The 12,307-nt window shown below is 38.4% G+C and overlaps 1 protein-coding gene across 5 annotated transcripts in view; it reads left to right on the top strand.

The window, feature by feature from the left end:
* LOC129191009 (neprilysin-like) overlaps positions 1 to 12,307 on the top strand; it is a 90,165-nt gene that overhangs the window by 58,945 nt on the left and 18,913 nt on the right. For all 5 annotated transcript variants that reach the window (XM_054793922.1, XM_054793924.1, XM_054793925.1 and 2 more), the window contains 8 exons: positions 6,355 to 6,435; positions 7,480 to 7,575; positions 7,656 to 7,774; positions 7,905 to 7,973; positions 9,912 to 10,046; positions 10,495 to 10,596; positions 10,694 to 10,830; positions 10,899 to 10,992. In XM_054793922.1, the coding sequence (XP_054649897.1) occupies positions 6,355 to 6,435; positions 7,480 to 7,575; positions 7,656 to 7,774; positions 7,905 to 7,973; positions 9,912 to 10,046; positions 10,495 to 10,596; positions 10,694 to 10,830; positions 10,899 to 10,992 (833 nt within the window). The remainder of the gene's footprint in view (positions 1 to 6,354; positions 6,436 to 7,479; positions 7,576 to 7,655; positions 7,775 to 7,904; positions 7,974 to 9,911; positions 10,047 to 10,494; positions 10,597 to 10,693; positions 10,831 to 10,898; positions 10,993 to 12,307) is intronic.

Consider the following 12,307-nt stretch of genomic DNA (forward strand, 5'->3'; position numbering starts at 1 on the left):
TTCATTTAAATTCATGTTGCATTCCATAGGGCTTCCGATGGCATTTTTAATGTTGCTTTTCTATGTGCTATAGAAGCGTGAAATAAAACACCAGTACAAAAATAAATAAGTCATTAAAAATGTCAAATGAAAATACCATTCAATATAAGAAACAATAATGCCATTAAAATAGTACCTAATGGTAATTTCCACATTTTTAATTCATAAATAAATATTTTAATGTTCAATTCATTTGACTTTACAGTTCTTGAATTTGAGCACCAAAATTTTTAAAAAATTACAACTGTATCTTGTTTTGTTTGTTTAACAAATAATGTATTTTTATTTAATATTTCAACTCTATGCTATTAAAATTACATAATTTTTGTATACAAGTTCATTTCGGTAAAGTTGCAACTTTTTTCCCATTAGACTATGCCTTGTAAGAACTTTTTCCGCAACCTAATTTTTCAAAATGACAACTTTGTTATTTTTCATAATATTATGACTTAAAAAAAAATGATGTTTTTTTTCTTTAATATTTCACCTTTGTGCTACTAAAATGACATCCTTTTCTTCATAATGAAACATTATTCTCTTAAAATTATGACCTTTTCTCTTTCTTTTTTCTCACTTTGTTCTTGTAAAATTACTGCCGAATTTTCCATTTTGGCTGTTGTTGTTTTTTTTTGGTTTTGTTTTCTTGTTAAGTAGTATTTATTTCTTGTTAAATGATATTTAATGCTGGCTACAAATGGCCCCGGGCTGCACTTTGGACACCCGTGATGTAAACGGTGAATGAATCCCACACCCACATACATACGTAAATCCTTTATCGGTTTTAGAGGGCACACTCGAGTTTTGTGGTTGACTAAATATTATTGCAATTAATCAAAGCCATTAAACATACAGCCCGCACTTCCACGAGCTTAATATATGAGCTACTATAAAAACATCACCCTGGCTACATAACAAGAGATGTCATAACTTTAGCTCATTGCCTTCAAAATCTCCAAAATCAATGTTTTCTTCTTCCCGTGGATACAAACAGGAGAACAAATGGGGTCATCTTGACACACTTCAGCAGTGATTTTGCAACAGTTCATATTTTCTAATGTGCTGCAACAGCGGTAGTATTATTATGATGATGATGAGTGTCATCCAGAAATGCTCCATTTTTCTTTTTACTAATTAGACCACCCTGTGAGACATGCTGGGAGTCCAAAAACAAATTCCGGCTACATAACGGAGTCATGCCATTATTGAACTGTACTTTAATTAGCTGTCGTATTCTTTTACATGACGTATTCTAGATATTGTATGTGACATATTCTAGATATCGTATGTTAGTCAGGACGAACGGTGCAGTACATGACCCGTCGTTTTATTTTATTTAGTTTCAGCTTGCTATGGATGGTTTGTTGTGACATAATTAGGAATAAAAAAAAAGTGTGCCAAAAGATCAGCCATGCCTCAAGCTAACATAAAATCCATTCTCTTGCTGCCTTGTGGAGCTAAACTCTTGCACCAGGCGGTCACTAATCCAATCACAAACACGATCTGTGGCCTTTCGCTGAAAGGCTCCCTATCTGCAGAAGCATTAGAGCGCATAAATGGTGCAAATGGAATGAGTCGACGGTGGATGGGGGGGTAGTCACAATTGCTATGTTAAGCAAAAGGAAATAATTAAAAGTTTGGATTGGATATTGGATTCAATTTAGTGCATCTTTAGAGCTGCTGGAGCAAATGGATGGAAGGGATAAATTGTGCAATCTCTGTATTTAGGAGACAATTTGTGGATGCATCACTGCTTTTGTCTGCTAAAGTCACCATGTTGTTCTATGTGGAGGTGACCTCCCTGTGACATGACGAATGTTGCTGGGTGCAAGGGGGAGCGTTTCCCATCACCGGGCTACATTATTGACGAGCTGTCCTCTCATCTCTATTGTTCTTCAAAACTTGCACTCAGATGGGAAGTTGGTCGCATTTCAGCATTTTAGAGAAATGGTAACTCAGCAAAACGTGTTCTTGCAAGAACTTCATTCTAAGTCTTAAATAGTTAAGTACTGTAGACATGGTTTTTCAAGGTTTAACATTTGAAAAAGCTTTATTTTCAATTTTACATATACAGTGGTGTGAAAAAGTGTTTGCCCCCTTCCTGATTTTTATTGTTTTTGCATATTTGTCACACTTTCATGTTTCAGATCATCAAACAAATGTAATTATTAGTCAATGACAAGACACTGAACACAAATAGCAGTTTTTACATAAAACTTTGTATGATTGAGGAAGAAAAAAAAATCCAAACCTACATGGCCCTGTGTGAAAAACTGATCCTGACCTGAATCCTATTGAGATGCTGTGGCATGACCTTAAAAAGGCGCTTCATGCTGGAAAACCCTCCAATGTGGCTGAATTACAACAATTCTGCAAAGATGAGTGGGCCAAAATCCCTCCACAGCGCTGTAAGAGACTCATTGCAAGTTATCACAAACACTTGATTGCAGTTGTTGCTGCTAAGGGTAGCTCAAACAGTTATTAGGATTAGGGGGCAATCACTGTTTCACACGGGGCCATGTAGGTTTGTTTTTTTTTCTTCCATAATAATAAAAAGTTTCATTTAAAGACTGCATTTTGTGTTCAGTTGTGTTGTCATTGACTAATATTTACATTTGTTGGGTGATCTGAAACATTTAAATATGACAAATATGCTAAAGAATAAGAAATCAGAAGGGGGCAAACACCACCCCATGTGCTAGACCAGGGTGTCCAAAGTATGGCCCGGGGGCCATTTGCTGTCCGGAGCACAATCTAAAAATAATTTTGCAAGACTTAAGTCAAAATATCAAGAGAAAAAATTGATAAAATGAGAAAAAGTCATAATTTTACAAGTATAGCATTGTAACATAATTTTAGTCGCATAACATTGAAATATTAAAGAAGAAAGGCATTTGTTTAAAGTCATAATGTTATGAGAAACAAAAAAAAAAATAAAGTTGTAATTTTTGTGAAAATTAGGTTGCAGAAAAAGTTATAGTGTTACGAGAGTAAAGTCAAAATATTATGAAAATAAAATCTTAATTATGAGATGAAAATTTACACGAAGAAAGCTGAAGTAGTTGGAAAATAGTTAAAAAAAACACAGCAGAAATGGAAAAACAGCTGTAATTTTACAACAATAAAGTCAAATATTGAGAATAAAATTATATTCTCAAGAGAAAAAAGTTGCAATTTTTCAAAAACTTGCAATATTATGAGGAAAAATAATGACAATTTTAATATTTCAGCTCTATGCTACTAAAATAAAAAAAAAAAACGCAATATAGTGAGGGAGTGATATTCGAACCGCGATATATGGAGGGGCGACTGCAAAGTGCAAAGTATGAAACTCTGGACTAATACAATAGAAGAAATGATAAACTGGGCTCACGCATGAATACAGCATGAAGGAAACATACTAGATTAGAAGCATTAAAGGAAGACGCCTTGCTCCCCCACTCGCATAACTACCTTTCAGTGCAAAATGCATATTTACAATCCAAAGGCCAAATTTGGGAGTAATTCCATACTATGGACATACTGCGCTAGCAAGCTTGTTGTGGTGCGGAAAAAACGATACCGATATGAACTGATTTTTATACCAATATCAGCCGATAATAGTCTAGTCTTCAGTGTCATTATGGAAAGTTGTGGGTAGTTCCTTTTAACTTTAATCCAAACTGACAGAATAACAAACTTCTCCCCGCACACAACACACAAGGGGATTTGGTGCATTAGCATGCCTGGAAGCGGCTAATAATTTAAGCAGCTGCTGTAATAATGTCGGTTGAGTTGTGTTTTCTTTGTCTCCCCATTGTGCACATTGACCTGGGAAATGTTTTCAGCAGCCCCACTAAAAAAGCTAGTTAGCATAGTCAGCTTAGTTATTTACAAAAAAAAAATTCAAATGATGAAATAAATGTAAAAAATGAAAGGTTTGTCTACAGAACTTTCTGTTGCGCCTGGATGTTTATGCAGCCCAGTGGTTGGGTACCCCTGATTTAGAGTCTCCAATTAACCCAACATGCGTGTTTTTGCACACTGGGAGGAAATTGGAGTACCAGAAGAAAATCCTCATGCACATGTGTCGCCACGCTGCCCAACATATTTATGTCTTTCTTTGAAATTTATTGTGAGTAGTAAAGGAGGCCACCAGTTTTATAGATTCTACACATTCCACGACTATGACGCTGACAATTTACAGACTAGGAAGAAGAAAAAAACCTTCAGTTCATAAATATCTTTATCTTTGTCACCTTCAATAATGAATTAAGCCCAATGTTGTCCCTGAGTGACTGTACCAGATCAACATAGTTGCCACTCAACACAGTGTTTTGGATTCCAGAAGATCGTATTGCATTACATGCCTAAAACTCCATCTCAGCTATAAATAAAGACAGCCGGGACACCCCTACAAGCAGATGTATTTTAGTGGCGAAGGGCTACCATAACTTAGAAAATAATCACCTTCCTAACCCTCTGAATGTTAAATGAGCATAAATGGTCTTGAGACTTACTTTATGTAAGACTTGCCACTAAACCAGGGGTGTCCAAAGTGCAACCTGGCGGCCGTTTGTGGTTCACGGCTTTTTTTTAAATTGGTCCGTGGCACATTCTAAAAATGTGATGTAACAAGAAAACTAAAACGTACGCAACAACAGCAAAATTTGAAAAAATCTGCAGTAATTTTACAAGGATAAATTGAAAATAAAGAAAAAAGGTCCGAATTTTACGAGAATAAGGTTGTAATATTATGAGGGAAAAGAACGTCATTTTAGTAGCATAAAGCTGAAATATTAAAGATGTAAGATTTTTTTTTAAGTTACAATATTATGAGAAACAAACAAAACAACAACTCAAGTTGTAATTTTTGGAAAATTAGGTTGCGGAAAAAGTTCTAATGTTGCAAAAATAATGTCAAAGTATTATGGGAATCATTTTTATGAGAAAAAAGTTGCAGTTTTAAGGGAATCAACTCATAATATTATGAAGAAAAATAATGTCATTTTAGAGGATTAGAGTTGAAATATTAAAGAAAAAAAATGTAAGTTGTAATATGAGAAATAGACACAACCATATACAGTATATATATATATATATATACTGTATATATATACTGTATATATATACACAACCATATATTTTTGGAAAATTAAGTTGGGGAAAAAGTTTAATATTATGGGAATAAAGTCATAATATCATGAAAAGAAAATGTAGGAAGATTTTCAGAGGAAAAAAAATTGGATAATTAAAAAAAAATGGGAAAAAGTTTGAATTTTACATTTTTATATTACAAGGAAACATAACATCATTTTAGTAGCATACATTTGAAAAATGTAAGAAAAAAGTTGTAATATTGTGGAAACATTTTTTTTTATATTTTTTGTTAAACTAGGGTGCGGAAAAATGTTCTGCAGATAAATGTTTTGGTTGTCCAGTAAGGATGTTCATTGGACCTCATTGTTAATCCATCTACTCTATCCTATAATGTGTCTATAGGTCCTCAGAGGCAGTGCATTTTTAAACCTGTGCACCCGTACTTCCATTGGGCTACTTTAGGGGGCTATGCATCATGAGAGTAAGCTAACGAGCATCCATACGGGGATTTGAAGAGTTAGTCCAGGCTATACTGTTGTGTTACGGATTTGTTGTCTCTTCATTTCTTATGCAGCATTATAAGCAAACTAGACAACTTGTGCATTGAAAGTCCTGCTGGGAAGTTTTCTATTTCAAAAACTTAATCATTGATATTAAAGAAAACGTCATTGTGACATGGCGTGATGTTACAAAGGGGGGTACAACAGCATTGGCAGTTTCCAGAGCTGTGACTGAATGTGGACTACCACTTTGAAAGTGTTGCATCCATGCAAAAAATAAAAAGTGACCTTGAAGGTCCGCACTGACCCATTTTGTACATCAAAAAAACTATTTGCCATTTGTGCTGGGGTCAAATCCCATGCATAATAAACGAATGCAATCATTACACCTTCATTCACCTACATCTAAATAACTATTATTTCATATCATGCAACTCACCTTTGATGCAGAATCATTGGGAGCCCCGCACGACATCCCCATCTGAGGTCTTTTGTTGCTGCAGAATAGTACAAAGCAGCTTGATTACTCAATAAAGTAGTCAACTTTATTCCTTTTTACCGGCAGGTGAGCTGAAAAAGGTCTTTAATCATACAGTGATGTACAATATTTCAACCACAATATCATGTTGCACAGACACAATCAATGCAGCGCTGCTTTGATCAGATGCAGACCTCGTGCAGACTGCTTGATATGTGCTGCTTTGCCTCACAGTCATCACTCCCGTCTTCTTGTTTTTAGGCGTTCTTGAAAAAAACATGGAAGGGGAAGCGGAGGCTCTCAGTAAGGCTAAGACCCTCTACAAGTCCTGTACCAATGAGAGTGAGTAAGCAACCTTCTAGTGTCTTTAATTTAGTGTTTTGCCGTTAAAGATTCCAGGTTATGCACTTGCACGGAACCATGTCAAATTCTAGCAACAGCGTGGACGAAGTTGGACTTGACATGAAGTTTGCATGTTAGGTTCATTGTAGACAATTGTCAGTATGTTCCCTGTGATTGACTGGGGACCAGTTCAGGGCGTACCCAAAGTCAGGTTGGAAAGGCTACAGCTCACCCGTAACTCTGAACATGGCAAGTATAGAAAATAAACAAATATAACCTAATTTCCGGACTATAGAGCGCACTGGTATGTAAGCCGCACCCGCTAAATTTGAAGAGAAAAACAATTGTACATACTGTATATAAGCCACACCTGTCTATAAACCGTAGGTGTCCACGTCGAAACATGGGATATTTAGTACAGAAATTTGTTACACACAAAGATTTTTTTAAACTTTAAATTAAATAAATGCTTTATTTTTAATGTGTCGAACAGTGAGTGTAAGATGGCTAGTTAAACAGTGCAAAACAGTGAGTGCAAGATGGCTAGTTAAACAGTAGCTTACCAGAAAAGTCATTCATTGCCGTCCTCCGCCTCCTTCCCCTCCTGGGAACTGAAGCCACTCAAATGGTGCATGAAAAGCATCACAATTGAACAGCCTCATAATTCCTTCATCACACACTTTGTCAGTCTCTCTGTGGCTTTCGTTGTCACAAATTCGCCATTTAGCTTGACCTATCCTCTTCATCCAGGCCAGCCTTTGGACACCCCTTATGGGCAGTTGGCGGTCCGAGTAAACAGAAGCTGTTGTAATTCTACACTTGATCAAACTTACTCAAGATGCAGAAGACTTGTGATATTAGCTTCCACTTCACTCGGCCACGTCACTACTTCCTGAAGCTGCACTCTAAGCATCACGGGAAATGAAGATTTTAGCCCTAAATTAGCCGCATCATTGTACAAGCCGCAGGGTTCAATGTATGAGAAAAAAGTAGCGTCTTCTACACTGCAAATGACGGTAATTTGCGTTGCTTCTATTTTTAAAGGTTTAATTGAGAAAAGAGGGGGTGCACCTTTGCTCAATATGCTGCCTGATGTGTTTGAGTGGCCCATGGCTGTGGACAACTGGGACACCGACTATGGTAAAATACTCTTAAGTTATCAAGCACATTTTATCCAGAGCTTTGAACATATTCTAATTGTGTGGGTTTTTTTTGGGTAGGTACAACATGGAGACTAGAGGACGTCATTGCTAAGTTGAATGTGAAATATAGACGTGAACTCCTGGTTGTTATGTTTGTGTCTACCGATGACAAGGACTCCAAATCGCACATCATTCATGTAGGTGTGCAATAATAAGCAAGAACTGTCCACTGTATTCCCTCCCTCTCTTTCACCACATCCACATAAAATGGGAGTTTTGATTGCTTTGACTTATATAAATAAATGGGAGTGTTTTTGTTTTTGGCAGTTTGACCAGCAGAGCAGCCTGGGCCTCTGGACCAGATCTCACTATGCTTGTAACGGATCCTACGAAGAGGTGGGTGTAAAGTTTTTATGATATGGTTGTTATTTTATTTGGTGTCAAATATCAGCTTCATCCGCTCATTTGGGCCTGAATCTGAGTCTGGAGCCCCTCTCGCAGTGAAAAAGCTGTGAATGTTGGACCTGTGTCGCTGCTGAGGGTGAAATAAATTTGAATTGCAAGCATGGATTAAAAAGTATGAAAAACGAAAAGAAAAAGCAGCAACTATTTTCTCTAATCTTTAGCGAAATTGTCATTCAGAAACACAAAGTGCCTCAGCTTTTGTTTCCTTCTGCTAATTTTTCCTACCTCTCTAGCGTATCGTCTCGAATTATGTAGCAACGTTCTATCACTCTCTCCCGTCTCCCTCCCTCCTGATGATGTGCTCACGGTTGTGATTTTTTGTGCAACTTTGAACCCCCGACGTCACTTCCTGTCCTCCACTTGGAACACATTCACTGCAACACACACGATCATGAGTTTTATTCATGCCTTAAATGCCTTATTTTCTCTGATTATGTCTACTATATTGGGTAACAGAGCTGTAAAGTTGACTTTAGGGGTGTTATTTAATGTCTAGAGGGCTCTAATAAAGTTACAAATCATATTTAGGAGATCGTAAACAGGTTTTCTTTGCCATAACCAAGGAAATGTTCCATTTATAAAAACTGAATCCTGCTTTGCAGAAATTCACTTAATAAACAATTAACCACAATAAACGAGGGATGACTGTATGTCACTAAAAAATTGGATTTTCCTTCAGAATATGTAAATATATCATTTGTCCACACACACACACACACACACACACAATACACACATAGTGTGTTTTATAACTGTCTCTGTCCACATAAAAACACATTCACTGGCTCTCATGTGCATTTTGACCAATCAGAAACCAGGACTAGCAATATTAGCTGACTGGTCACACATTCTGACGCCTGGGTTTGCCAGTATTGTGACAAATTAGATGCACATTTATGTGTATACATTATGCTTGAAATGGTCTAGAGCAGGGGTCACCAACGTTTTTCCTTGTGAGAGCTACTTTTACAAAATGAAAATGGCCAGGAGCTACTCATTTTTGTAACATTCATTTTCAGAGCTTATTTTAAACCCAAACAAAGCGAATATGCTTGTTTTACCAGAACATGAACAAAAGGCTGGTGTCCACAACTCACATTTTGTATTTCAGAATGCATTTCTTTCTACTGTTCTTTCATTATTAACTGAAAACCTGAATGAAAAGCAGGCTTGCGGGCACCTCATGTGGTCGTGGGGGGCTACCTGGTGCCCGCGGGCACCACGTTGGTGACCGCTGGTCTAGAGAGAGTGGGAGACAATATGAATTACATGAACACGTGAAAGCATGTGACGTGTTTTTACATATGCGTGTCACTTTGTGTTCACGTTGACAAGTCACATATTTTTGGTAACGTGAACGACCACATAAAAGATCGGATTTTACAAAAAAATCCGAATTGGGCATCATACCCTGCAGTGTGAGCGTACCCTGTGGGTGTGAATGGTTGCTTGTCTATACTGTATGTGTCCTGTGACGGACTGGCCAGCCATCCAGGGTGTACCCCATCTCCTGCACAAAGCCAGCTGGGATAAGGCTCCACCTCGCCTTGACCGTAATGAGGACGATGGTCAAAAAGCCGTGTTTTCTGCACTTTCAACGGCCATCTTTTTGGCTGCATCTTCAACGAACCCAGATGTGTGTGATTGGCGCTTATAAACTTTGCTCTGGCTGAACATGACTTGATCTCCGGCTTTTAAATTTTCTTTTTTGATTACCGCTCAGAGGCAATCGATCACACTCAGCTTGACACCAGCCACATGTTTGCCTGTGCGTAACTCCAGTCTGGTTGAACATAAATCAGCAAGCGGTCTCGTTCACTCTCACTCGCTGCAAAGCTATGACTGTCATGAACGTTGACTACTTCACAGGCATGTCGGGCTTATGAGCAGTTCATGTTTGACCTGGTGAAGCTGATCCGCACCGACCGGGGTTTGTCCTTCAACGAGACACTGGTCAGGGAGGAAATGACACGAGTAACCGACCTGGAGCGAGACATTGCCAATGTAAGCGCTGCTCATCACTCACACATGCCAATAGCAAATCCAGTCTGAGACAAGTTGCTCTCTGGCAGAAATGTCTAGCTCATTTCCACTACAGTGACCTTGTATTTTGGCTATTAAAAGCTGCTCTCGTCTTTGAGTTTACCGCTGCCAGTCTGTGGACTGGCTGCTGTGCACAGCAAGCTGTTGACCCGCCTGATCCTCTGATCCTCGCACCATCGATTTTTGCCAAACATCAACAGATTTTTCCCGTTTGTCAGTCTGTGCTGATCTACACTCCCTCAGACCTCCGCTACACTGCTAGCATTCACAAAGCCATTCTCTCTGAACAATGTACACACCTCAAGGACTCCAGGGACATTTGTTGTTCCTGGACCTGTACGACAGTTGTGCTCAGGGTATTAAACTGGGGAACGAGTTGAGTTTTGACCTCTGTCTATTCTTCTCTAAGGCTATTGAGTCGATAGAGTACCGTAGCGATCCAAAGTTGCGTTACCATAAGATGGAACTCGGGGATATGAATGCCAATTTCACCCTTGAAGTTGAATCACAGGTAAACACCATTGTTATAAAAAAAAATCTTGCACTTACACCTTTCTATCCTCCTGCTAATGTATTTATTATTCTGTTTGTCTGCACTCCTCCTGAAGGTATTCAACTGGACTTATTTCGTGGCAAAAATAATGAATACGGTCAACATCACTGTGAATGACACCGAGAAGGTCATTAACTTCTGCCCTGACTATTATAGAGGCCTTAAGCTAATCTTGGCCAAATACACTAAGAGGTCTGTATCACAATAGTGATGTTTGTGTGTTTTTGTTGTGTTATTGAACGCTCTCCCTCTTTTCATAGGGATTTGCAGAACTACCTGGTGTGGCGTGTTGCTATGAACATGGTAATACGCCTGAGCACAGCATACAGGGATACAGAAAAAGTATTCAGAAAGGTATCACACAAACACGTCCGCAGAAATTATTTTCTTAAGTGCAGCAACAGGATGGTCTGCTTCAGCCTCGGTCACACGGGCTCCTACAGCCGGTGTACAAGCACGGTTGGCCCACGTGTGACGTGTTGATTTTCGAGCTGTAGACTGACGGTATATCGGTTGAAGAGGTTCTTTGTCTTTTCAAACAAACTCTATGTTTTTTTCAGGTTGCAAGACAAACCTACGCACTCGTCGTCGGTACGGGTAAACGCGTCTTTCGTACATTTTGCTGGTGTCAGGTTTTGGCAAAATTGTAATGTTTCCTCCTCCTATGTGTGTCGAGCACCACGCGTGCACCCCACATACGTAATTAGGGCGGCCAATGCACGTTTAGATGTTTATTTCGTCCTCCATGAATGTCGAGATCTTACTCCTTCATGGTCACCACAACTACATCCTTCACGAACAAAAAAAAATGCAGTGATTTGGGGTTAGGCCAAAAGTTGAACAGCCAAAAAATTGTACTTCCGGTTGTGACCGAGGCTTTTCCGACTCCTCTGCTGTGATCCATTCATTTCCCACAATACCCATCTTGTACATGGTCAAGGTCTACAATTAATGTGTTGATATTGTGGGATCCAAATTTGCTGTCCCAGAGCCTTCTTGCAGTGAGGGTCAGTGCTAACCTGTGCTGCCTCTTCCCAAATTCAATGTAGTTTTTTTTTTTGAGGAATTTAAAAAAATAAAAATACATTTTCACTTACTTTTCACCAATTGCATGACAGGTTTAGATTCGTTTTTATGTCAAATGCCCTTTCTGACACAAGCCCGGCCAGCAATCGAATCCATGCCCTCTGCCGTGAAAGGCAGAAAGAAGCGTGTACCGTTACACCACCAGGGATTTTTTTTCCTGCCTTTGTGGAATGCAGGTTGTAAAATAAATGAAGCGTCCTCTTCTCCAACAGGTCAGGCAGAGCTGGCAGCGCAAGTATGCTAAATTCCCCAGAAGATATCCGTCGAAACATAACAAAAAAATGGCCATTCGAAGGGAAAGTTGATGTCAATTCAAGATGGAATTAAATGGAAATGATGTGTACAAATGCGCCTCAAAGGAGAACAGATTCCCTGCTATACGGGTGTCCAAACTGTTCCCGCTGAGGGACAACATAGTAAAAAAATGAATTTATATGAACTTTGGTTTTTGCTGTTTTTCCACATTTTTGCTGTTTTTTTTACATGTTCCAAATATTTCAATATTTTTCCTGAAATAATACATAATTAAATTAAATAATTTGATTTTATTTTGTTGTTGTTTCTCATAATATTCCCAAATTTA

Source organism: Dunckerocampus dactyliophorus, chromosome 12, assembly GCF_027744805.1.
Source record: "Dunckerocampus dactyliophorus isolate RoL2022-P2 chromosome 12, RoL_Ddac_1.1, whole genome shotgun sequence".
NCBI lineage: Eukaryota > Metazoa > Chordata > Actinopteri > Syngnathiformes > Syngnathidae > Dunckerocampus > Dunckerocampus dactyliophorus.